This window comes from Beta vulgaris, chromosome 3, assembly GCF_026745355.1.
Source record: "Beta vulgaris subsp. vulgaris cultivar EL10 chromosome 3, EL10.2, whole genome shotgun sequence".
NCBI lineage: Eukaryota > Viridiplantae > Streptophyta > Magnoliopsida > Caryophyllales > Amaranthaceae > Beta > Beta vulgaris.
Window position 1 is genome coordinate 26,166,379 of NC_079204.1, and position 27,589 is coordinate 26,193,967.

Sequence of the window (27,589 nt, forward strand, 5' to 3'; positions counted from 1 at the left end):
TGCCTACACGGATGGGAGAAAAGGGGGCAGGACGGAACGTCATCATCGACTATCTAGTGGTCGATACCAGCCTCCCTTACAATGTAATTATAGGGCGGCCCACTCTCAACAAGGTGAAAGCAGCCATCTCGACATACCAATTACTCCTGCAATTCGAGGGGGATGACGAAAAGGTCGCTAGACTGTTCGGTGACCAGAAGTCCGCCCGGGAATGTTACGTCAATAGTCTGAAGAGTCAGAGCGAGGTCTCCCGCAAGAGAAAATGCACCGAGCCAGAGGAGCCCCTCCGTGTCATGGGGCTCTACATGGCAGATAACCCAAAGCGATATGAGATACCTCGACCGGCGGATCGGGACGAAGAAGTATGTATTGACAGCATGCGTAATCGCACGGTCCGGATAGGCAAGCAGGTCCCAGAAGAAGTTAAGGCCCAAATCCTCGAGGTCATCAAAGAATTCCAAGATGTCTTCGCCTATACTGTTGACGGAATGCCCGGAATCAACCCTGAGCTTATGGTCCATCGGCTTAACATTCGAGAAGGCTACAAGCCAGTCAAGCAGAAGTTAAGGCACCAAGGAGCCAAGAGGGGCGCAGCGGCCTCCGAGGAAGTGCAAAAGTTACTGGCCGTCGGCTTCATTCGAGAATGCCAGTATACCGAGTGGCTAGCTAACGTGGTCCTAGTTCGCAAAGCAACCAGAGCTTGGAGGATGTGCGTCAATTTCACAGACTTGAACAAGGCCTGTCCAAAAGATGACTTCCCCCTACCGAAGATCGACGGGTTGGTTGACTCAACAGCCGGCCATGCCTTATTCAGCTTTATGGACGCCAACGCGGGATATCATCAGATGCCGATGGCTGCTGAGGATCAGGTCCATACTGCCTTCTCCACAAGTTCAGGAGTGTATTGCTATAGGGTGATGCCTTTCGGTCTCAAGAATGTCGGGGCCACCTATCAGCGCTTTATAAACAAGATGTTTGAAAAACAGATCGGACGGAATGTCGAGGTTTATGTTGACGACATGATCGTCAAGAGCAGAAAAGAGGAAGATCATGTCTCTGATTTGAGAGAAACTCTCTCCACCCTTCGCGCCCATAACATGAAGTTGAATCCGAAGAAGTGTGTCTTCGTTGTGAAAGGGGGGAAGTGCCTAGGCTTCCTTGTCGACGAAAGAGGGATCGAAGCTAATCCCGACTAGATACAGGCGATTATCGAGATGAAGAGCCCCCGAACTGTCAAAGAAGTCTAGCTCCTAACTGGCTGCATGGCGGCCTTGGGGAGTTTTCTCTCTCGATCGGCGGACAAAAGCCTTCATTTCTTTCGAGCTTTAAAACAATCAACATTCGAATGGGATACCTCAGCGGAAGAAGCATTCCAGCAACTTAAAAACCACCTAGCAAAGCTTCCCAAGTTGGTTTCACCTTTACTAGGAGAAACACTCTTCGTGTACCTCGCAGTATCTGAGCATGCCATTAGCGCGGTTCTCGTGGCTGAGCGAGAGAAAAGTCAGCATCCAGTATATTTTGTGAGCCACGCTTTCCGAGGTGCGGAATCCAAGTACCCCCCAATCGAGAAGATGATCTTCGCCTTAGTCTTGGCGACACGAAAGCTTAAGCCTTACTTCCAGGCTCACCCTATCAAAGTTCTCACAAGCCAGCCCCTACGAAAGGTAATAGAAGGAAAAAATCAGTCGAGCAGGGTTATGGATTGGGCCAACCACTTATTCGACTTTGGTATAGAGTTCGAGCCTCGGCGCGCCATAAAAGCCCAAGCCCTGATTTCATAGCAGAGTGTACCTCTCGGTCGGAGGACCTCGAAAAAGGCCCCTGGAATCTCTTCGTTGACGGGTCGTCTTCGAAAGTAGGGTGTGGCGCCGGACTCCTGATCCTCGATCCACAAGCCAACAGAACTGAGTATGCGGTAAAGTTCGACTTTGCCGCCTCGAATAACGAAGCCGGATATGAGGCGCTGCTCTTGGGCATTCAATTATGCAAGGCAGCCGGTGCTCGAGAGCTCAAAGCCCACTCCGACTCCCAATTAATTGTAGGACAAGTGACAGGGGAGTTCGAGGCCAAGGAGGATAGTATGCGGATGTATCTAAGGAAAGTAAAACAAGAAGTCACCAGTCTCTCCTTCTTTTCCATAACTCACATCCCCCGGTCGGAAAATCAACAAGCGGATGCCTTGTCAAGACTGGCCAGCTCCGCAGAAGATCTCTTGCCTCGACCTATAATGTGGAAGTCCTGCGGGCGCCTAGCATTAACAGGGAAATAATCACTCTCGACAGAATCCCCACCTGGATGGATAAAATCATAGCCTTAATTCGAGATGGTATCCTCCCAGAAAGGGAACTCGAGGCAGAACGAGTTTGAAGGCAGACACGTTGGTTCGCCTATCATGAAGGACAATTGTATAAAAAATCATTTACTCACCCCTCCTTCGTTGCGTTACTCCCCAGGATAGAGACTATGTCCTTCGAGAAACCCACCGAGGGTCGTGTGGAAGTCACCAAGGGGCACAGACCATTGCTGCCAAAGCACTTCGAGCGGGGTATTACTGGCCCACGATGAGGGAAGATGCCTCGGCTATGGTTCGAAAATGCAAAGAATGCTAGATGCATGCCAACTTACCCCATCAAGCTGCCAGCACCCTAACCACTATCCAAGCCCCCCTACCTTTCGATATGTGGGGAATGGACCTCCTAGGCCCTTTCCCCAGCATCAGGACAGCGGAGGTTCATGCTGGTTGCTATCGACTACTTCACCAAGTGGGTCGAGGCAGCGCCTCTATCTTCCATCACTGATAGGCAGGTTCAACAATTCATCTGGCAACATTTGATCACTCGGTTCGGGGTCCCTCGAGTACTCATATCAAACAACGACAGACAGTTCAATAGCGGTCCCACTCGCGACTACTGTTCGAGTTTTGGGATTGAAACCAGGTTTTCTGCTGTTAGTCAACCTCAGACCAACGGACAAGCTGAGGCAGCCAACAAAGTGGTCTTGAAAGGGCTCAAGACGATGCTCGAGGGGGCAAAAGGCTCGTGGATCGATGACCTACCAGGAATCCTGTGGTCTACCAGGACAACTGTTCGAGAAGCAACATGTCACTCCCCTTTCAACTTGGTATACGGGAGTGAAGCAGTCCTCCCTGTCGAGTTAGGCATCCCATCGCCCCGGATTACGTTTTATGATCAAGACATCAACGACGAAGAAAAGAAGATTGACCTCGACCTCCTTCCGGAAACTCGAGGAACGACACTCCTCAAAGCCATTTCATATAAGCTGAAGATCACCCGATTGTTCAACCGTCGAGTCAAGCAGCGACCTTTTCAGGTCAACGATTGGGTGCTCCGGAAATTATAGTCCACGGGACGACAGCCCAGCTTGGGAAAATTACAGCCCAATTGGGAAGGACCATATCGTGTAACTTCGATCGTCCGTCCAGGCACCTATCGCCTCGAGGACCAGGATGCCATCCCCTTCCTCGACCATGGAACGTGGACAACCTTCGCAGATTTTATGTCTAAATGGTTTGTCCCTCGAGCTTGGGGGCATACCATGTAGGCACTTTTAGTCACTTTGTAAGGCACTGAAAATCGTGGCGATTGCAGTTACTTTGTAAGACGCTGAAAAATGTGTCGATCGATGTAAAAATTGTCTTTTTGGTATTATTTATAACAAAGCTGCCTTTTAATGAATTACTTGGTTTATAAAACCTCAAAACTCGCTAAGCCATCAAACAATAAAAAGGAAAGGTCTCGAGGTGACTTAGACATAGCAATAAGTTTCAAAAACATAAGAAGCTCGAAGGACAAACCCATGAAGAAAAGCAAACAAGAGTTTTATTCCATTAATCATAGTACAAGCTATCGAAGTCGCTACAATACAAGTTCAAAGAAAAACTTAGATCAAGCAAGAAAACCTAAGGGCCAAAAGTTAACCCTGGTAGGAGACATAAGAAAAGATCGGAGAAAAAACAAGGAAAAAAGAAGGGCAGGAAGATAAGAAGAAGAGCCACGGCTCATCCCTCGAGATTGGCCGGAGGAGGAGCTTGGTCCTCAACAGGCCCTTCCTCCTAGGAAAGCGCCTTGACACCCTCCTCAACTTCGCTCCAAGGAAGGGTGGGGGCAAGTTTCTCGAGAACCAACCGCACCTTGCGGAGAGCTTCGGTCTGTCCTATCTCAGAGGCTTCCAGGGAGGCATCCTCGAGGAAGGTCCTTCCCTCATCAGATTCCTTCCAGGCTAGGACCACGGCATCCCGGCACTCTCGAGCCAAAGCAATGGCCTCCTCAGCACTCTTTCGAGTCTGCTCGATTTTCTCCTCAGCCCTCTTGCAGTCCTAGGCTGCAGCCCTATGCCTTTTGCTGGTAGAATCCCTCTGCTTGAGGGCAACATCGGGCAACATCTTGAGCCTTCTCCAGCTTCACCTTCTTCTCTTCGAAGGCCTTAAGGGACTTGGCCATCGAATCCTCAGACTCTGAGAGTCGCATCTCGACCAGGCACAGACGGGAGACGAGAATCCGCCTTTCATCCCAAGACATCTCCCCCGAAGCAGTCATAGAGGCTATTCCGGGGGTAGATCTTCGAGCCAGGGCCAGTACCCTGATCGACAGCTGATAAAGAAAAATGTTAGCAAACAAAAAAATCAAAAGGCTAAAATGACTATGCATGAACTAGGAAAACCAGCATACCTCGGTCAAGGTCGCCTTAACGGCTTCGACCTCTTGGCCATCGGGCGACAAGCACACCCTTTCGTCCAGCTCCGTCACCAAGTGTTCTGAAGCCTTGTCGAAGTGCGCAGCCATCTCGGCCCTCGAAAGTGCAGAGAATGGTAATCTCATGGCCTCTTCTAGCAGAGGTTTCTTCTTCGAGGCTGTCGCAACTGTGACAGCGCTCGAGGTAGCAGGAGCTGTAGGGGCAGGAGGGTCCTCGACCTTGATCGAGGCCGACTCCTCGGCTTTAATCTCCTTCGGCTCCGTCTTAGGAGTCAGGAAAGCTGGGGGCTGTATCCCCCCTTCGACGGGTGGGTCAGCCTCGAGTTTCACCACGGGGGATCCCGTGGCCGCCCCCGAGGACGAAGATGAGCCCAAGCCAGCTTTCGCCAGTCTTCGGCGTTTGGCCGCTCGAAGGGCCTCGCGGTAATCATAGGGGAAGACATCGAAGGTCGAAAAATAAGGATGGAAGGAAAATCAAAGGTTAGAGAGAGAAGGAAAGGGAAAGCAGGTTTTTATGAAATCTGCAGGGATAATTGTCCGTACTTATAAGCAGTACTGGCCACATTTCCCCAAAAAGGCATTAATTGCTACCTTCTAATGGGCTCCCACGTGGCAAAGCCCAAGAAAAGCCTCACGCGCCCCGCACGCGCACTGATTATCAGCCCTCCAAGGTCCTCCAACATCGAAGAGCATGCAAACATCGAAAGGCATAACATCGAAGGACATAAATAAAGAAAAGACAGATACGCGAAAAGCAATTTTTATTTACATCAAAGAGCAAAGTACATCCCAAAAGCCGCTAAGGGCTTGGCTGAAAATGAATCTTCATTTTTACCAAAAAGTAACACCAAACGCCTTGCAGGGCGCAGATAAATACAAAAGCAAAATATATCGAAAAAGCCTTAAGCACAAGGAACTAAGCAGAGCTGCCCGAGGAGTCGCTCCCCGAGGTCTCAGAGACTGCCTCGACGTCATCGTTCTCCGAGGAGCTGTCGCTCGAAGCCACCCGATCACTCGAGCTCTCTGGGACCACTTCATCTTCAGCAATGGGGCCTCCGGAGGCCAAGGAGTTCTCGAACTGTTGAGGTTCCCCTCCCATAAACTCGTCGATGTCGATGGCATCATCCACCTCGAGCGTGGGGTCAGCCTCACCACCCTCGTGAAGGGCTGCCTCAGTAGAGATGTTGTATTCCACCTTGATGGGAGACCAGCTTGCTTGAGGGTACACCTTCCGAAAAGCACCCTGAAGCCTATCCACCGCATCTCGAGCAGCAACTTCGGACGCCTCAAGACCCATATCCGATGCGAATTCCAGCCCAGCCTTCGAGGTCTTCCATTCCTCGATGATCTCATCTCGCTGGCGAAGGACGCAGTTTCTCTGACTCGTCAGGTCCTTGATCCGCTGCTCAAAGGCGGCCTTTTCCGTGGCCCAGATTGCCCTCTCCTCCTCGAAGCCCTTGTTCAGCTCCTCGATCTTCTTAGCCTGCTCCTCGGCCAGCTTGGTCTTCTCTTTCTGACCCGCTCGAAGTTTGCGGAAGCCAGCAGTGTGTCGATGGCTCATCACTGCCATACGGATCGAGTGCTGAAGAAAAATAAGTGTTAGCAACATCACAAAAACAGAAGGTCAAGAAACAAGCGAAAATCCCAACTTACGTCAATCTAAGATGAGTGAAGTTGTTCGACTTCCTCCTCCTCGGAGACGGCCTCGTATTAGCTTGAGGTCCGGCTTCGAGATAAACCTCTTGACCACTGTGTCGAAGAGGTCTGGCTTCTCGAGAGTGGACTTCTGCGTGAAATCCCGAGTATCATCCTCGGATTCCACCGCCTTCCTCTTCTTCGAGAGGTGGAATTCATCCTCTCGAACTGGGGAAGCGTCGTTGGACGGGGAATATCCCCCCGAAGTCACTTCTCTCCTCTCTACCTCCCCCGGAGGGGCAACAATAGCGGACTTGGTGGGAGGACGGACCTTCGGCCTCTTTGAAGGATCCTGAAAAAGACGAAGGGTTAGGGAATGATAAGCATACGAAACACGACCACTGATAAGCAAAAGTTACCTTTAGGGCTCGAGGGACTCTGTTGTCACCCTTCGACAGCTTCATCTTGAGCTGTTCTTGGACCCTCTGATTGGCTGCCAGTCGTTTTTGCATCTCCTCGCTCAACTCCTAGCGAGCAATAATTGTAAAAACAACAAGATAAGTTAAGAAAGCCTTGGAAAAGAGGATAATGGTCGAGTACCTTAAACAAACATAAGTCCCTACCCTGGGGATAGGCTGGGCTCAACCCCAGTGCCGACAGAAAATGTTCATTGCTGAGGTCATCTGCGGCAGGATTTCAGAACTGAGGGACTTGCTTCTTATCACCCCTTTCGAGGATAGTGAGACATTGGCAATAAATGGCTACCCTAGCCTCATCATCCGACATCCGAGGAACAGACGTGTTCAACCATACATTAGGCCCCTCGAGTAGAGGGACCACGTGGAAATCCCATTGTTCGGCTCGATACACATACATAAACTCAGTACGAAAAAACTGCTGGTTTGTAGGCATAGCACCTACGACCTTGTAAGGATGTCGAACCTGGAAGCTCCACCAGCCTTCCCCGTTCGGACCTGCGGATGTGACAACTAACTTAAACATATTCCTCCATAAAACCAGGGAGTGTGGGACATCCATCATCCTGCATACTGCCAGGAACCCAACTATCGAGCCCACGCTGTTCGGCATAAGCTGGCATAAGGCCAGACCATATGATGATAATACCTCGACTATGAAGGGGTGTAGAGGAAACCTCAGCCCGAGCTCGAGGTGTGCCTTGTACAAAAGCTATGCAGCCCGTTGGTGGGGTGCAGACAGTTTCAGTAGGCTCCGGTATATAAAGGGCATAAGGGTGCTTGATGAAGTAGGAGCTCTCGAGAAACCGAAGATTTCCCGATATGAAATCCATAAAAGGCCCCCGTAGGTGGAAGTGAGCTATCCCTCGAGGTAGAGTCCCTGCATTTTCACTCCTACCACTCGTGCTCGCGGTGAGAGAATCAGCCTCACTGCTTCCTTCCATCATTCGAATAACCTGGTTATCGAGAAGATCATCTAAGTAACTCCTAACGGCACGGGGTCGAGCAATGGTCACGGAGTGGGGGGGGGTTGTCTAATTCACCCTCCCCACCAGAGAGCACGGATATACTGTCACTCGAATATGGTATGGCATCGAGGACCTGGGTAGGGTCCAGGCACTCGAAGGCCGTGGACACCACCGGAATCCCTCCGACTAGGATCCCGTCGAAAAATGGTTCCAGCAAGGGAGGAGGGGTCCCCGAGCTGGAAGAGGCACCCCCCAGATCCATCGATGGGGGGATCCATCCAGAGCGGTCCATAAGGAAGAAAAGGAAAGAAATAAAAGTAGAGAGATCGTACCTTGCTAAAGAAAGACTCTCGAGGTTCGTCCGCAACTGGAGAAAAAGCTATCGACCTTCAGGGCTCTCGAGATCGTACTAAGGGGAGACAGATTCTCAAAAGGATCAGAACACATATGAGACAAAATAATGTACTTACCTTCATTTATATAGACTGCCTGAAAAGGACGGTTAATATCCCGACGGTATCAGAACCACCTCAGGGCGCCACGTCATTGGGCCTATCAAAAAGCCCAATAAACGCCAGCCCCCTGGCACATCCCCTCTAGCTCTCCTAGGAGAGGTGGCTGGAACCCAGCTGGATCCAGTGCCAGAGTGCATTTACACCTTCGAGAAAACATTCTCCTCGTCGGAGCTCTAACTCCCTGGGCCATCCGCGCCCAGATGGAGGCGAAAGACCTACATCTAGGCACCTCACCCAGATCGAGCGGGGGATATCTCGGCCGCCACCATCGCTGAGATCGACACCCGTGAAGCGCTACGGTGTCATACCCCTCGATCGAACCAGGGACGCCTGGGTAACCTCGAGCGAGGGTGCTTCCCCGAGTTAGTCGAGGCTCATTAGCCCCGAAGAAACCTTGGGCGAGGTTTCAGAACTTCCTCGAGTTACCTGGGGCTCATTGGCCCTTGGGTAACCTCGAGCGAGGTCTCTGAACTTCCTCGAGTTACCTAGGGCTCATTGGCCCCTAGGTAACCTCGAGCGAGGTCTCTGAACTTCCTCGAGTTACCTGGGGCTCATTGGCCTCTGGGTGACCTCGAGCGGGGTCTCTGAACTTCCTCGAGTTACCTAGGGCTCATTGGCCCCTGGGTAACCTCGATCGAGGTCTTTGAACTTCCTCGAGTTACCTGGGGCTCATTGGCCCCTGGGTGACCTCGAGTGGGGTCTCTGAACTTCCTCGAGTTACCTAGGGCTCATTGCCCCTGGCTAACCTCGAGCGAGGTCTCTGAACTTCCTCGAGCTACCTAGGGCTCATTGGCCACTGGGTAACCTCGAGCGAGGTCTCTGAACTTCCTTGAGTTACCGAGGGCTCATTGGCCCCTAGTAACCTCGAGCGAGGTCTCTGAACTTCCTCGAGTTACCTAGGGCTCATTGGCCCCTAGGTAACCTTGAGCGAGGTCTTAAAACTTCCTCGAGTTACCTGGGGCTCATTGGCCTCTAGGTGACCTCGAGCGGGGTCTCTGAACTTCCTCGAGTTACCTAGGGCTCATTGGCCCCTGGGTAACCTTGAGCGAGGTCTTTGAACTTCCTCGAGTTACCTGGGGCTCATTGGCCCCTGGGTGACCTCGAGCGGGGTCTCTGAACTTCCTCGAGTTACCTAGGGCTCATTGCCCCTGGATAACCTCGAGCGAGGTCTCAGAACTTCCTCGAGTTACCTAGGGCTCATTGGCCCCTGAGTAACCTCGAGCGAGGTCTCTGAACTTCCTCGAGTTACCTAGGGCTCATTGGCCCCTGAGTAACCTCGAGCGAGGTCTCTAAACTTCCTCGAGTTACCTAGGGCTCATAGGCCCCTAGGTAACCTCGAGCGAGGTCTCTGAACTTCCTCGAGTTACCTAGGGCTCATTGGCCCCTAGGTAACCTCGGGTGAGGCCTCTATACTCCCTCGAGTCATGCAAGGTCCAAATGTCCTCAAATGGTTCCGAACCAAATCTTTCCACCCTTCGCAGTAAGGGAGCGACCTCGTGATTTCCGCGAAACACGTGGCTCTGACTAGCCCCCCCCCCCCCCCCCCATATTTCGCGTGGGGCTAATGTTTGGGCCGAATCTTGCCTGACGGGCCGTTGCCTGGTCCAAGGCCTAAAGGCCTCCTGCTAGTATGGAAGTTCCCCAGTGGGACCCACTTGCCATAAATTCCGTGCCTACATGGCAGGGACAACTCTCACACATTTCAACGCCTATAAATAGTGGACAGATCCCTATTTATTTAGGTAAGAAATCCTAGAAAAATCCACTTCACAAATCCCAATTAATTCACTTCAACTGACTTGATCGTCGGAGGGGCGATCCCGGATTTACCCCCGGGGTCGTCTAACTCTTGTCTTGTGCAGGTCTCCTAGCCGTCTCCGAGTATCCGGTCATCCATAATCCCGATCTCGATCCATCCCACCTAATATAAGTTTTTACCCGAAACAACTCAGTTTTCTAAAAGTAGTGAAATGTGATATGTGGAGAGAGTAATGGGAGAAAAACGTGGTGAATCTCAGATGTTATCATAGTTGCGAATTAAGTTATAGAAGTATTATGAGATACGCTTGTCGTCTGATCCACTGTCGCAATCTTGCGCGCCACGCTTGCCGTCAGAGTCTCGGCTATTGCGCCAATTCTCGTGGCAATGGGCATCGAAACGGTGACGCGTGAGGACGATCTGCTGTTGCTTGAAGTCGGTGATTTTACGCAAAATGGGGGCATTTTGGGTACGATTGGTTTTGTGTTGGGTTTTGATTTAGTGGGTTAGAAGACATGATTTTGATTTATGGATTCTAGTTTTTTTTGGGTTTTGTTTTTTCTAGGTTTAATTGTGGTGTTGTTTGTGAATTGTGAGAGAGGAGAGAGAATGTGAAGAAATATCTTATAATTATGGAGGAAAAGTTTGGTTAATTTTGGTTTTTTTTTTAAAAAAAAAAATCAATATATGTGGTTTTTAGGTTTGATAAGTTTCGGGATTTTTGAGCTATGTTTGTGAGTGAGTTGACATAGGATTGGGTTTAGGTGGAGTACTGGTGGCTGCAGTAGGGGCGGTGGGAGGGTAGGGGGTTGGGATGGCAAGGGAGGGGGTTCGAGGGATGAATTGTAAAAGGAGGGCTGCTGGTGGCAGAGGTGAGGGAGAAAGGGGGTGGTGCCGTTGCAGTTTAGGATAGTGGGGGGGATTTCTATGGGTGGAGGGGGTGGAGGGAGGAGTGTTGCTTTAGTTTTTTTTAGTGTTCAATTACATGATTAGGGTTTTGAATTAGTTTTTAATTATATAATTAGGGTATTGAAACTTGCATTTACAGGTTACCTATAGTTAATGACCTATTCTATGCTCCAAAGTTTGGATTATTATCAAATTATGAAAAGTTAGGACCACTTTCTGAACATCGGTAAAGGTGCTAAAGACAAAAGAGAAAGAAATTTATTGTGGACTAAGAGGAGGAGGATAGTGACAAATAGAATAATAATGCTTTAAGTAGGGGATAATAATACAAAACTACTGGGTTCTTTCGAAAAGTTGGAAAAAAAAGGGTAAGTAATAAGAGACAATTTGAAAAGAAAAGTGGGTAAAATAATATGAAACAAAGAGAGTACACCCTTGCAGGAATCAAGATGTATGATGTATTATTTTACTTGCAGGGAGCGGGACATACTGCTCCAGAGTATAAGCGTGCTGAATGCTTCAACATGGTGATGAAATGGTTAGAATCGCGTCCACTCTAGTACGAGAGTACCAGGTAATTTCGCGCCTTGCATTATGTCTCGTGTGTGGATAAATAACTTGATAAATAATCGAGCTTTGCTTGTGAATGTTATTGCAAGCAAAAAGAATAACCTTGGGTATACTAGTGTATGTTATAGGCTTTGGAATTTTATTATTTATGTCACTATTTTTTTGGTCAATACTCTTGTATTTTTTTTCTGAGCTAGTTTTATATGGACATAATGCGTGCCAAGGCATATAAAAGAGGAATAAGTCAAAATCATTTTTAGTGTTAATACTACCTCTGCTTTTATTTAGTTGCAACATTTACCTTTTTGCACAAACTTTAAGAAATGAGAAAAGAGAGTATAATTGACCCACTTGCCACTGCTATTAGTACTGTAATTAAATAGGGAGAGTAGGTGAAGTAAGGGCGATATAGTCAAATTATCCCAAAAGCTTTCCTAATAAGGAAAATGTTGCAACTAATAAAAAACACCTAAAAGTAGAAATTGTTACAACTAAATAAAAACAGAGGTAGTAGTAGATAGTGTAACTATCGCGAGAAACTGCATTGCAGTTCTACAGTTGAGTGTATAAATTATTAGTAAGGGCTAAGTTTCAACACTTATTACCTCTGTTTCAATTTAATCTACATACTTGCACTTTTCACGCATATCAATGCAAAATTTTGTGGACATATATCTTTAGTTTTGTATTTGTAAAAATTATAAAAAGTATGTATTAATAAAATACATACTAATACGAATATAACAAGATCTCACATGACTATGTTTTTATTTACGTATAAATCACAAACGAGGGTCGAAGTGCAATTTATGAATAGTGTAAAATGTCAAAGTGTGTAGATTTTAATATGAAACGGAGGTAGTATGTTGTATTTTATCTCTGGGTGTAATTGTAGTAATAATATCGTTAAGAAAGCCAATTTTTTTTATTTATTTTTGGTGTCTCATCCATCTTTAGTGTAGTTTTATTTTTTATAGCGACTTGACAGTCTTTTATTCTAGCTCCATTTCGACCGTTGTTTTTGTATATCTTTAATTTGTTTCTCTCCATTTAAACTCAATTTTATATGATAACATATAAGGTATACAATCTAGTAAAGATTAAAGACATGAGCTAGTATTATTCTAATCCTTGATAATAGTAAAAAATAGTATCACTAGTGGAAAAAAGTTCAACCGCTGTGGTGAAATTCGGACTTACTGATGCGGTTTTGATTCGCATTAAGTGGGCTCGCAGCAGATCCAAAATATTTACTGATGTGGTCCAAAATCGCACCAGATTGTCTAAATTAATGTAAAAAAAAAAGTGCAGACCTGCAGCTGCACTTACGTTTCATTTTCAGTTCACAAACTGAATTTTCACGTTTCATTTTAACAGCAACAACAATGTTACAACAACAACAAAATCATTGCCAAAAAATATACAAATAAAACTGATTAAAAAAAATTACAAATAAATCTAAATCGAATTAATAATGCAAATACATTCTAATTTACCTTATTTTCAGTTTCCAGAAAATGTATATATATTATTTACGTATACATACCAAAAATATATACCAAAATTTCCAGTTTAACAATGGAAAAAACCAAAATTACACCAAAAAAAAATCAAATCTAACTAAAAAATACAAACAAAAAAATTTATATAAAAACTAAAAAATCAAATCTAACGAAAAAATGTATATAAAGTGCACGAAAATTACAAAAAAAAAACGAACTAGATCTAACTAAAATTATAAACTACAGAAAATTTAACTCATTAACAGAAAACTATCATTAAAATGCTAAAAATCGACAAAAAAACCGAGATGCATCTTTCGTTTCACTTGCGCAGCTTCGTTCGCGAAAAATGAATGGCTCATGGCGGTTCGTGGGGGAAACGACGAGGAATTGCGGGTTGCCGGAGACGACGTAGAAACGACGAGCTTGTGAGGAAGATGGAGAGAGTGCGTAGATCGAATAAAAGGAGAGGAGAGGCTGAAAGAGGAAGTGAGACTGGGAGTTTGAGAGAGGGAGGAGGGTGGGTGGCTGGGATTTAGGGTTTCATAAGAGAGGAGAGAGGGAAGAGGGTGGGTGGGAGTCTGGGAAGAGGATGAAAGAAGACTGAAATGGGATAAAAAAAAAAGCCACGCTTTCTTGTAATACGATGAAATGGGTCACACATTTTTCGGGCGATTTTTTTGAGCGAAAATTTTACTCCCTCCGTCCCATAATATAGTGCTTACTTCTCATTTTTCACAAGAATTAAGGAAAATGGAAGGAGTTTTAGGATTTCACAAAAATATATATTTAAGTAAATGTTTATTGGGTATTTTTGTCTTGGAATTAGTTTTTTTTCTTCTTTTTCCTTTGAGATTAAATAAAATAGCAATAAACATTTCTTGGAATGGTGTAAAACAATAAATAGGGGCACATATTTTAAAAGAAAATAGGGCGTATTTTGGAAAGTTCTATGTAGAAATGAAGGATAAATTAGTCCAAACAAATTGATAAAAAGGAAATAGGCACAACATTTTGGGACACCCAAAGAGGAATGCAAGCATTATATTATGGGACGGAGGGAGTACTGATTTTCTGATGCAGTCTAATAAATCGCATCAGATTTTTTAAAAGCCGCATCGATTTTTTTTAATCTGATGCGGTTCACAACAGGACCGTATCAGATTTTTCTGCCAACTTTCCTTCTCATTTTTTGGTTGTTTTTCGGATTCGGTTTTATAAAAATCGCATCTGTTACTAAGTGAGATATAAGGTTTTTTCCACTCGTGTATTAAGTTTCTATAAACTACATCTATACAAATACATTAAAAGATGTTCACTACCAAAGGAACGGTGCCATGCGGCACTTTTTTTAAGTTCCCAATACACATGTTTATAATTTCATTTAAAAATATTAACAATGTGTAGTTATTAGGATTGAAACACATGAGCTTTTATTAATTGTGAGAGTTTAACTATTAATCCACTACGATTTCAATGCTTAATGTTAAGCATAATAAAAGGTCTTATAGTTATTTTAATTATAAAAACATAGACAAACTTTTTGATATGCAACATTTTTATTAAGTAATGACATTCTCTTATTGCAATTCTATTTAAATTGTTATTTTTCTCCTCAATTTCTTAGATTTTTTTTAAAACAACTTATCATGCCATAACATTCATTTTTCAATTTCGCACTAAACATAATATTATGAAAAGATAATAAAATCGATTATGAAATTTATGAGTAATAATATATTTGATAATTGTGACTGACATGTGGCATTGTGGCATTATATGTGCCAAAATACTAGTTTATAAATAATAATATGCCCATCATTTCCCTCTCCTCTTCCTCCTCCCATCTTCAATTCATCATTGTCCTCCTCACTCTGCTCTCCTTTCGTCCTCTTTTCTCCTCAAAGAAACAATGGGCTTGATTTTTTCCCCTTAATTTCCTCTCTTTTTACTCCATACTTTATGATTTTAGCAATGTTCATTGTTGGATTGTGTTATGATCACCCAGAAGTGGAGAAAGTATGGTTATGATTTTGTTGGATTGTGTTATGATTTTATCCAATAAATGAACATTCGAATTTGTTGCCTCCGCAAGTATAACAAAATGAGGATCTATTACGAAATAATCAAAAAAAATACCTTTCTGACTGGTTTGCTAGTTGAACTTGAGATTTTCCTTTTTTTGTCCTCTTGGTTTGTGGAATTGTAGTTGGATTACAATGTTTGCTATCTTAAATAAAAATCACACCTAAATTTATTGTGTCATTTGGTTAATATGTGTTTTTATTCTTTTGTTGTATTCATTTGTAGGTAATCAAAGGGAGATTTTGGCACTTGAATGGAAGGGAGAATAGGAAAAAACGAGAAGGCGGTTTGAGTTATGAAGTGAAGAAAGAGGAACTGTTGGCTTTTCTTGAGAAACTGTATTCCAGTTGGTGTGTATGCATTTATTTAATTTTTTTATGGAAACTCATGAAATTGCAGTTGGTGTGCATGCATTTATTTAATTTTTTTTATGGAAACTCAGGAAATTGTAATTCTGATAATTTATTTTGTAGTTGGGGTATTTAAGTAATTAAGGGTTGACAGCAAAGGGTCAGGACTAAGGAGTTGCCTTGTTTCTTTTTACTTGCAACAGTTTGTCTTTCACGCTTGCCAATGCATAATTTTAACCATCAATAAGTTTAATTACCGATAAATAAAAATTATAAAAAGTATATATTCGGAAAATATACATTCTGACGAATCTAACAGGATCTCACATGAATATGTTTTTCCTTAACTATAAATTACCAAACATAAACTAAGTAAAGTAGGTGAATAGTGTAAAAGTCAAATTCGTGGCAAGTAAAAAGTGGAGGAAGTATAATAAAGATGCCAAAAAACAATGTATATGTTTCATTGAGGTAAAGAATATCGCAACACTTGTGTCTTTGGATAACAGATGTAGGTAGAAAGTTTGGTTGACATTTTTCTTTATTTCTAACTGTGGCTTTTTTAGAGGAAAAGTAAAATTGATCAATTTTTGTAAGAATAGTGCCTCGAATGTGTTTGTCAAAATGCGTCAAAACAAGGGCTCTGGGGTACCGCCCGATCGGGCCCGAGACGAACTTGAGAACAAGACAATTGGGAAGTCGCCCGATGCCATCGGGCTTGGTCGCCCGATCAGGCGAAGTACCGAACAACGACTCGAGCGAGTCTCGCCCGACCGGGCGCGCAACCAATCTGGGGACGGAGCAAAACTTCCCGATCGGGCGGATGTCGCCCGACCCGATCGGGCGGCTGCCCGATAAACGCGGAAACGCGTTTTCTGAACGGGGATATAAATATATTATTTATATTCTAGGTTTTAGACTACGAATTAGACTATGTTTTCACTGTAATTTGGATTTTTTGGTCACATAATAAAATATTCTCTCTCTCTGCCGTGGACGTAGCCAAATTTGGTGAACCACGTAAATATGTTGTCTGTTTTTTATTGTTTTTGCATTCATTATTTGTTTCTCTCTCACATCCAATATAACAAGTTGGTATCAAGAGCTTTGGTGTTTGATCTGTGTGAGAAAGATGTCTGGGATGAGTGTCAAAATTGATAAATTTTCTGGGAGGAACAGTTTTAGTTTGTGGCAAATCAAGATGCGGGCTTTACTGAAGCAACAAGGGTTGTGGACATCGTTGGCAAAGAAGTCAACAGATGCAGTTACCGCTGAGATGACCACTCTGGAGGAGAAGACTCTTTCAACGATTATGTTGTGTTTGGCAGATGACATAATCAATGAAGTCGTGGAGGAGGAAATTGCATCTGGTCTGTGGTTGAAATTAGAGAGTTTGTATATGGCAAAATCTCTAACCAACAAGTTGCTTTTGAAGCAACGTCTGTTCAAACTGCGAATGCAGGAAGGTATGCCTCTTAGAGATCATCTAGATCAATTAAATACAATTTTACTAGAATTGCGTAATATTGATGTGAAGGTGGAGGATGAGGATGCCACTTTAATCCGGCCTGTTTCTTTACCTATATCGTATGAAAACTTTGTGCAATCTTTCATTATTGGTAAAGATTATGTGTCTCTAGAAGAAGTTAGATCATCTCTGCATACTAGTTGAACTTGGGAGGAAAAAGGCGTTGAAGAAGAGGAGGCACAAGTTGAACTTGGATTAGTGGGGAAAATATGGACTAATAGAAATATCAACATGAATGCCTTTATGACAACAATGAAAAATGTGTGGCAGCTGAAGCATGGGATGCACATTGGTAGTGTGGGGAATAATATGTATGTTTTTCAATTTTAACATTGGAAAGACAAAGCAAGGGTATTGGAATACCAACCATGGCACTTTGACAGGCATGCTTTAGTGCTTGGCGAAATCCGAGGTAATGTAAAGCCTTCTGACATACAATTGTATGGCCTTTCCTTGTGGGTTAAGGTTTATAACCTACCTTTTAAAGGTAGGTTGAATCAAAAAAAATGTGCAAACTGGGGTAATAAAATTGGTGTTATTCTTAAGATCGATGACTCGGGATCCAGGGGGATTGACAAATCTATCCGTATTAGAATAATGATCGATATTCGTAAACCTTTAATTCAACATGTTACACTTAAACTGAGAGTTGGAGTTGAAGAAAGTTTTGACGTGAAATATGAAAAACTACCCCCTCTATTGTTTTTTCTGTGGAAAAATTGGACATGGAACAAAAGATTGTGATGATAGTAGAGAAGAGGATTCCCCGGAGAAGAAGTATGGATCTTGGCTCAAAGCCTTAGCATGGAGAATTTTCAAAAATGAGATGTATGAAGGCAGTGGTGAAAAAGGGTTTGCAATGTGTGCTAGGTTGCTTTTCACCACTAAACCAAAAAATATGCAACTGGTGGAGAATAGTAAGAATGTTCAGGAAGTCATCTCAAAACTAAAGTAGTAGAGTTAAGAGAAGAGGTGAATAGAGAAACAATCTGGTAATAGAAAGTGGTACTGGAAAAGGGAAGCAGGGAGTAGAAAAAGTATTTGAAAAAGACGGGGATGAGGAAGGGCTTCAAGGAGATAGCAGTGGAGGAAGTGTACTGGAAAGAGAGGGATGACTAAACAATGGTGTATTGAAAAAGAAGAGATGGTGTCGAGTTCACAAACAATAGAGTGGGGTTCAACATATGAAGGAGAACATTGTGGGGGAAAAACGTGAGGCTATAGAAATGAGGGAAAGTTTAGGAGAGCCTTTGGAGGTGGAGGCTTTGCAAATTCCAAAGAAGTGGGGTGTTGATGTTTCAATGATGGGGAAGTACAATGAGCAGCAGCAAAACCAAGAAGTGGCGGGCCCCACACAAAGGGCCCTCGCTGACCAATGAAGTACATTATTAGCTGGAACTGTAGAGGTTTGGGGACACCTCATGAAGTTAATGCGCTTCGACGCGTAGTGATTCTTGAAAGTCCCCAAATTGTTTTCTTATCGGAGACTAGATTAAAGAAGCACGAGATGGAAAGAGTGAAGTAAAGAATGAGTTTTGAGAATATGTTAGTAGTGGAGTGTAGTGGTGAGGGTCGTCGTAGAAGTGGTGGATTAGCTCTGCTCTGGAAGGAGTTTAATGTTACCATTCAATCATTTTCTCTAAACCATATTGATGTGGTTGTAGATAATGCAGCTATGGGAGAATGGAGATTCACAGGTATTTACGGACATCCGGAGGATGAGAGCAAGTAAAAAATGGGTCTCTTACTGAAACAATTGAAGAATGATGAAGATATGCCATGGGTTTGTGGTGGAGATTTCAACTTTATGTTGGTCTCGACATAAAAGAAAGGAGGCAATGCCTTTGATGAAAATAATGCAAACATGCTCCGAGAAGCTTTGAGATGGTGTAATCTCTCGGACTTGGGATTTATTGGCCATATGTTTACATGGTCAAACAACCGAGGAGGAGAAAAAAAATTTCAAGAGAGGTTGGACAGATATGTTGTTAATGAAGCGTGGAAAGAATGTTTCCCGGGCTCTTTTGTATCACGTTTGGAAAAGAGAGAGTAAGATCATCTTCCTCTCTTACTGTGTATGAATAAAGGGGTTCAAAAATGTCCACTTCAACAAAAGAAAAGGCTATATAGATTCGAGGAAATGTGGACTAGAGATGAGGCGTGCCAAGGAAAATCATTGAAGGATGGAGAAAAGAGGGTGATATAAGCTTAAAGCTCGCTACAACAACAAATAAATTGAGGAGCTGGAATCGTGAAAAATTCGGAAATTTTGCAAGAAAGATGAGAGAGTGCAGATCAATAATGGAAAAACTGATGGAAGCAGAACAAACCAATGAAGTTATTGCGGAGATGTGTGCATTAGATAGAAGAATGGATGATTTAGAGGCTTGTGAAGAAATCTATTGGAAACAGAGAACTCGGCAAAGCTGGCTACAACACGGGGATAAAAACTCAAAAAAAATTCACACGAAAGCAAAGCAAAGAATGGCAAGAAATCATATTGATACTATTAAAGATGCAGCAGGGAATGAATATGATAAAGAGGGGTAAATTTGGGTTGTTTTTGTTAACTACTTTGATGAGCTTTTCCATACGTGAGGGCAAGTGGACCCCTCGGTGTTAACACCCTTGGTGCAGACCATTATCACATCCGACATGGCTGGGCAATTGACAAAAAAGTTCATCAGTGATGAGGTTCACGAAGCATTAGCTCAGGTGCATCCCATAAAATCCCCAGGCCATGATGGGATGTGTGCGTTATTCTACCAGAAATACTGGAATGTGGTAGGCGAAGAGGTGGTTCGAAATGTGCTGGAAATTCTGAATGAAGGTGGGGAAATCGACTATTTCAACCAGACATATATTGCTTCATTCCGAAGAAAAAAAGATGTGAGACCCCTGCAGATTTCAGACCCATTAGCTTATGCAATGTGCTGTACAAAATAGTGGCGAAGGTACTGGCAAACAGGTTAAAAAAAAGTTCTTCCTTTTGTCATTCATGAATCTCAGAGTGGTTTTGTTCCAGGGAGACTTATTACTGATAACATTTTGGTTGCCTACTAATGTTTTCATTACTTGAGAAAGAAGAAGAAAGGAGAAATGGGGTATTTGGGTCCAAAGTTAGATATGAGTAAGGCGTATGACAGGGTAGAATGGAATTTTCGTGATCAAATTATGCAAAAATTGGGTTTCCCGGTTGTGTTTATTAATTAGATTATGAAGTGCGTCTCCTCTACTTCATTTCCAGTCTTAGTTAATGGCCACCCATCCCGGGAATTCAAGACAAGTAGGGGGCTCCGACAAGGGGACCCTCTATCTCCTTTTCTGTTCATCATGTGTGTGAACGTTTGTCTGCTCTATTAAGAGATGCGGAGAGGAAACAAGACATCCATGGCATTAAAGCGGGGAGGAGAGTAGATCCAATTACTCATCTATTTTTTGCAGATGACAACCTTTTGTTTGTCAGAGGTACGGAAGATGAAGTGGAAAATGTGAAGGAAATTCTTGCTGACTATGAGTTGGCTTCCGGTCAGAAGCTGGATATGTATAAATCCGAGATGTCATATAGCCGAAATATTGATCCAGAACGGGAAGATATGCTTCAGATGAAGTTAACTTTTAAGGCTGTTCAAGAACATGACAAATACCTTGGGCTTCCTACTTATGTAGGTAGTTCAAGAAAATGGATTTTCCAAACTATTCAAGATCGTATCCGGAAGAAACTTAAAGGGTGGAAAGAAAAATATCTTTCATAAGCAGGGAGGAAAATTTTAGTAAAATTTGTTGTTTAAGCAATACCTACTTTTTCTATGAAATGCTTCTCTCTCCCGGTTCAGCTTCTAAAAGTAATTGAAAAAAATGTTCCGTTGCTTCTTTTGGGGTCAAAATGGTGAAGAACAGAAGTTGGCTTGGGTTTCATGGGACAAACTGTACTAACCAAAGAAGAAGGGGGGCCTTGGCTTGCGTGATTTCACTAGTGGAAAAAAGCCATCTAATGAGGTCAAAATCGGGCTTGATGATACGGTTTTGGTCCGCATCAGATGGGTCCGCAGTAGGTACTCAAAAAAAAACTGATGCGAATAAAAAGCGCATCGGTATGGTGTGAATCTGATGCGGTTTTCAATGACCGCATCAGATTTTGTGTTTTTCGGGAAAAAAAAAAGTTGCAGCAGAAGCGAAATTATCCACAACAACGAAAATCCAGCGAAACAATTCAATTTCAACAACCGCAATTCATAACTCCAACAAATTTATACAAACGAATTTAAACTAAAAAATCGCATACTTAAATAACAAAACATAAATTATATAAATTACATAGATGAAACACATAAAGTAATTAACCAAATCCAAAATTATAGAGCATAAACTAATTAACAGAAAAATAAAATGAAAAACGAGAAACGAGACTTAAACAAAATTAAACCTAGGTCTAGAATAATATGAAATTACATGATAATAATCACGACAAAAACTAACAAAATCAACCAAAAAACGAATAAAAACCACTTATTGCGTGTGTGGGTGGTGGTCGGCGTTTCGACGGCTACTAGATCTGGGCATCGTTGAAGTCGAAACGAAGGTCGTGTGGCTCTGCGTTGGCGTTGGCAGTGGCGTTGGCGGTGGCGTTTGAACGGCAGAGGAGAGAGGAGAGACGACAAGAAATTGTCGGAGACGATGAAGAAACGAAGTGAGAGGAGAGGAGAGGGTGAAAGAGGAAGTGAGATTGGGAGTTTAAGAGAGGGAGGAGGGTGGGTAGCTGGGATTAGGGTTTCGTAAGAGAGGAGAGAGGGTGGGTGGGAGTCATGGGAAGAGGATGAAAGAAGACTGAAATGGGGTGTTTTTTTTTTCATTCGATGAAGTGGGCTCAAGGAAAATGGGCCACACCAAATTAAAACTTGGCCACGTTTTTTGGGAGATTTTTGTTGACTGATTTTCTGATGCGGTCCAATAAACCGCATCAGATTTTTAAAAACCGCATCAGATTTTTAAAAACCGCAACGGTTTTTTTACTCTGATGCGGTCCACAACAGGAGCGAATCAGACTTTTCTAGCAACTTTCCTTCTCATTTTTTTTGTTGCTTGTCAGACGTGGTTCTACAAAAATCGCATATGTTACTAAGTGACATATAAGGTTTCTTCCACTAGTGTTTACAGGTGTTTAATAAGGCTCTATTGACTAAGCAAGCATGGCGAATCCTCACCAACCCGGATTCTCTTATGGCCAAGGTTCTAAGAGGAAAATATTTTCCTAAGACAAACCTCATGGCAGCGATTGTGAGTCCGAATTCCAACTATACTTGGCGTTAAATTGTGTCGACCCAAAGTTTAATGAAGAAAGGGGCTCGGAAAATTGTTGGGAGTGGAAAAACGATTGATATATGGGTGGACCCGTGAGTTACAAGTCTGCAGAATTACAAGATGATTTCTCCTGCAGTAGATGAAGATGATGGTCCTAAAGTGGTGAGTGACCTTCTTGTGGAGGGTAGATGAAATAAAGAGCCGTTGTGCAATCTGTTGACTCCTTGGGAAGTTCATACTATTACAAAAATCCCCACCTCATTATATGATGCTGGGGATGATTGGACATGGCACTTCTTAAAGGATGACAATTATAGTGTGAAGAGTGCGTACTACGTTGGTTTGGAGGAGAAAAAAGAAGAAACTGGCTCATCAAACACTGAGATTATCTCGAGAGTTTGGGAAAAATTATGGACAACTAAGGTGCCACCAAAAACACAAAATTTTGGGTGGAAAGCTCTCCATAATGGGCTGCTTGTGAGAAAGCAATCTGAAGGGATGTTAGAGGAGGACATATGCCCAGTTTATGGGGTTGAGGATGAAACAATCATGCACATGCTAGTGAGGTGTGAAGATGCCAGTAAGATATGGTACACTTCACCTCTTAGAATTCACACAAAGGAAGTGAAATGTAAGAATCTTATGGAGTGGTGTTATGACCTGGTGATGCAGTACAAGGAGAAGGAGTGGTGGAATATTATTTGGAGCATTACATGGGGCCTTGGGCTCAAAAGAAATTTGTGGGTGTTTGAAGGAAAGAGGAGAGAAATTATAGATGTCACTCAGAAGGCTTTCGGTTTGCTAGGGGAATTTACAAAAAGCAAACGAACCTTTGGGTTTGCAGGCGCAGACAAGGCTGATGCAATCACCTTCTAGAGTGCTCCAATAGAAACCTGCTAGCAAAATTTTACGAGCCAACATTCTTACATTCATATGGGGTCCATATGCTCCTCCATGAACTTCTTTCATGATGACATGCTTTTCGTTGTCATTCACGCAGAGTTGCAGAGTACCATCAAACCCCCTTTGTGATATAGTTTGCCTTTTAGAATGAGAAAATGAGCAGCTAGCCTTATGATATGCGGTCCTTCTTGCCACTTCCCTCTAGATATTGCATAGTTTCCAAGGAAGTCTTGATATCCTTATACCAAACATCATCCTGATCATCTTGTTGAGCCAGCATGGAGACAACTTCTGCTACCATCACTGTAAGTCTCTTCATTTCTTCAATTAAGACTGATTGGATCTTTGTACCAATTTTCCATGCTAAATTAACAGCGAGATTGGCTAAAGTATTAGTGAAAATAATTTTTTCTAGAGCAAGATGTTAGAAGTTGATATCATCTAAATAAGGGATCAATTCTTGAAGGTACTCTGTGTAGAGCTGAAGTCTCTTATCTTTAACCCTTCAAATTTATATTGTTTGAGATGATGAGATTAGAATCTCCATACACAGTGAGATGTTGTCTTGCCTCTTCTACCAAGGCGACCTTTACTCCATATATGCGGGCTTCATACTCAATTGTATTGTCTGTTGTTGGGAAATCCAGCTTGACAGCAAATGGAATATGGACTCCATCAAGATCTACTAACAAAACCTCTAAGCCATTACCTCTCCTATTAGAAGCTCCATGAAAATACATGCACCATTGTGGGTTGTCAATGAATAATAAGTACTCATCAAGGAATGCATCATCATATTCATCTCCTGATACTGGTTCTTCTGCTAGGGCTTCATATATGGCTCTTACTTTAATATATTTCTGGCTGATACATTGAATATCAAACTCAGAAAGCATAGTATGTCATCTCGTCAATATTTCACTAAGAATGGGTTTTTCGAATAGATACTTGATGGGATTCATTCTCGAGATCATGTAAGTTGTATGAGCTTGAAGGTGATGCCCCAACTTTCTCTTGGCATAGACTAAGGCTATGTTTAGTTCACCTGAAATTTTCTGACCTGAACTTATCTGATCTGATCAGAAATTATTTTTTCTGATCTGATCTGATCTGAACTTATTTTTTCTGATCTGATCTGATCTGGTATGATCTGATCTGGTATGATCTGATCTGGTCTGATATGATTATATCTGATCTGATTTACAAGATCTTATCTTTTATAAAATATATTATTACTATTATATTATTACTTTGTAATTCATTATTATGCAATACATTATAAGATCTTCTATATAGTATTACTATTATTATCATTTTATTTCTATTACAACTTTTACACAACTTTTATTATTATTGATAATAATTATTATCATTATTATAAGAACAACAATAAAAATTACAATCATAATAATAATTATTATAACTAAAAATAATTATATAACTCAAGTCATTAATTTATAAGAGCACTTATACAATGTTTCACACTTTCCCTTAAAAAAAATGTTTCACACTTGAGAAGTTGGCAGACTCAACTCTTTTTTTTTCATATAAAATAAAATAAGATATACAAACAACTATGACTTGCGCATAAAAGAAATAAATAGCGTGCAACTTCAAATAGCTAGAGAAATTTGGAATTCGGTAGGAAGAGGTGTACCGAATCTAAATTTTTAATTTGTATCTCAAACTTAGCTATTTTGAAATGTAATCCGAACTTAGTAGTTTCGTTGTCATGGATTTGAGCTATCATATTATATATCTTTCTTATTTTTGCGTCAATCTTATGTTCTTAACACGTGGCTTTTAATTTTCTATTATTTAATAACAACAAAATAACTTAATATAATGATAACAATGATATTTATAATGGTAACAACAAGTAATAATAATTACCAATATTAATAATTAATAAGTACAACAACAACAATAATAATCCTTTTGAACAAATGTACTAGTAAATAATAATACTCCCTTTGTATTTTTTTATCTTTCTCACTTAGAATCTTGACACTATTCATAATTAGAGAGAATCTTTTAGATTTTTCTCAATATATAAGAAAAAATATAGTCATGTGGGGTCTTGTTTGATTCGTCTCAATGAGTATTTTATTAATATTCAATTAGTATAATTTTTACTAATATGTAATGAAAGATATTTAATAGTGATAATAAGTTTTTAAATATAAGCATGATCTGATCTGAACTGATCTAATCTGATCTGATCTGAACTTATTTTTTCTGATCTGATCTGATCTGATGTGATCTGATTAGATCTTAAATAAGCAAAAATAAGGTGAACAGAACATAGCCTAAAGAGATACATGATTTTTCCAGTGGGGTATATCTTGTCTCATACTTCAAGAATTTCTTGATGAGATAGTATATGGCAACTTCCTTCTTTGTTCCCTCTTGATATTGGATTCAGAGAGCTCCCATAGCCGTTTCAATGATAGTGAGGTACAAAATCAAGGGTTCTCCTACGCTAGGTGGCACTAGAACAGGTGGATTCGAAAGGTACTCTTTCATGGAATCAAAAGCTTCTTGGCATTCCTCATATCACTCATGGGATGCCCCTTTTCTGATCATCTTAAATATGGGTTCACCTCTCATAGTGAGTTGTAAAATAAACCTGCTGATATATTGAATTTTGCCGATAAATCCTCATACTTCTTTTTCTGTTTTTGGAGGAGGTAGCTCTTGAATAGATTTCACCTTTTCAGATTCCAATTTGATGCTGTTTTGACTGACAAAGAATACCAACAACTTCCCCGGTATGACGCAAAACACACAATTTTGAGGGTTTATCCTTAGAATGTATTTCCAAATTCTTTCAAATAAGGACTTTAGTGCGGGGATATGCCCCTCACGATCTTCACTTTTCACAATCATGTCATCTACATAAACCTCAACAATGTCGTGGATGAGGTCAGGAAGGATGGTGGTTGCAGCCCTTTGATATGTGGCTCCGGCATTCTCGAGACCAAAAGGCATAACTCTTAGCAAAAAGTCCCCCACGGAGTGATGAAAGACGTCTTTGTCATATCTTCTTGAGCCATAAGTATTTGGTTATACCCGAAAAGTCCATCCATGAAGAAAAACATCGCATGACCAGTCGTGCTATCCACGAGGACATCGATATGGGGTAGATGAAAGCAATCTTATGGTGAGCATTCAAATCTCGAAAATCGATGCACACCTAAACTCTTCCATCCTTTTTAGGTACGACCACTATATTGGCGAGCCAACTCGAATGTTTTACAGCTTGGATTAATTTGGCATCAAGTTGTTTTTGGATTTTTTTTTCTTTCACTTTCAGGCCAACCTCTGGCTTCATTCGGCAGAGCTTTTGCTACTTAGGCTTGCTTCCAAGATGTAACAGAATGCGATGTTTCAGTATAAGACCATGCAAACACATCTACATACTCTTTTAACACTGCAATAAACAAAGACTGTGTAGTTGGGGAGAGGGATGATCCTATTTTGACTTCTTTTACAGCATTTTCTGTACCAATATTAATTACAATGGATCATATATGTTTCACTTGTATCAAGTGATTCATAATTATTAAATTCACTGTAAGAAATAACATATTGCATGCAAATGTACTTAAATAAATGTTCACATTCAATTTTCTCACTATCAGAGTCTTCTAACTGGGTATGCAAGGTAGATTGGCTCGAAGATGAGCTATCGGTATAAGATCCATCTGAAATGGGTGAAAAGGTATTTTTCATGAGATGGATATGGAGGATGGTTTCCTAAAAACATTTTAAATACTACAGGCCCGTCTTTTGCCTAACACTCAATACTCCACTTATGTTCAATGCTTTTGCTAGAACATATCATCAAAGATACTAGATCAAAATCGCGTTCTTCGAAAGACTTGAAAGTGAAAAGTTTCTTAAGGACTCCTCGTTCCACATTATCCACACAGTCATTTTTTTTTCATTTTTTGTTCTTGGACAAACCAACTTTTGATTAAATCCAGATTTTAACCTCATTGAAGAATATCTACGATCCTAGTAAAATCTTATGTTCCTTCCTACTAAGCCAAGGCTCTGAAAACTCTTAGTATGGTTCAGTATTTCCCTGCAGGATGAACTGACTATTGAGGGTAAAAGAAGGCTCTTTGATGTTGCGAAGTGTTGTCCGGATTATATCCAAATCCATAACGGTTTTGTTTGTCTACTATGGTAATTGGTTACTTTATTCCCCTACCATCATGCCCTAATCCAGTTCCTTGAGTATAACCCCTCTTAATCATAATTAGAAATCCTTTGGAGAGAGATTGCATGGAAAACCCTACAGGCTCTTTGACCGCATTTGTGGATATGGCTAAGGTGTTTGTTTAATGATGGTAATTCACTAGTAC

The 27,589-nt window shown here is 42.0% G+C and overlaps 1 protein-coding gene across 6 annotated transcripts in view; it reads left to right on the top strand.

The window, feature by feature from the left end:
• LOC104906875 (serine carboxypeptidase-like 7) overlaps positions 1-27,589 on the top strand; it is a 66,061-nt gene that overhangs the window by 34,330 nt on the left and 4,142 nt on the right. For 4 of the 6 annotated variants that reach the window (XR_007272658.2, XM_019252491.3, XM_048641324.2 and 1 more), the window contains 2 exons: positions 11,454-11,551; positions 15,360-15,655. The exons of the other annotated variants lie outside the window; for them this stretch is intronic. Coding sequence is in view for 3 of the 4 variants with exons in the window: in XM_019252491.3 (XP_019108036.1) it covers positions 11,454-11,537 (84 nt within the window). In the remaining variant the exon portion in view is untranslated. Of the gene's footprint in view, positions 1-11,453; positions 11,552-15,359; positions 15,656-27,589 lie in introns of those variants that run through there. 6 annotated transcript variants of the gene reach the window in all.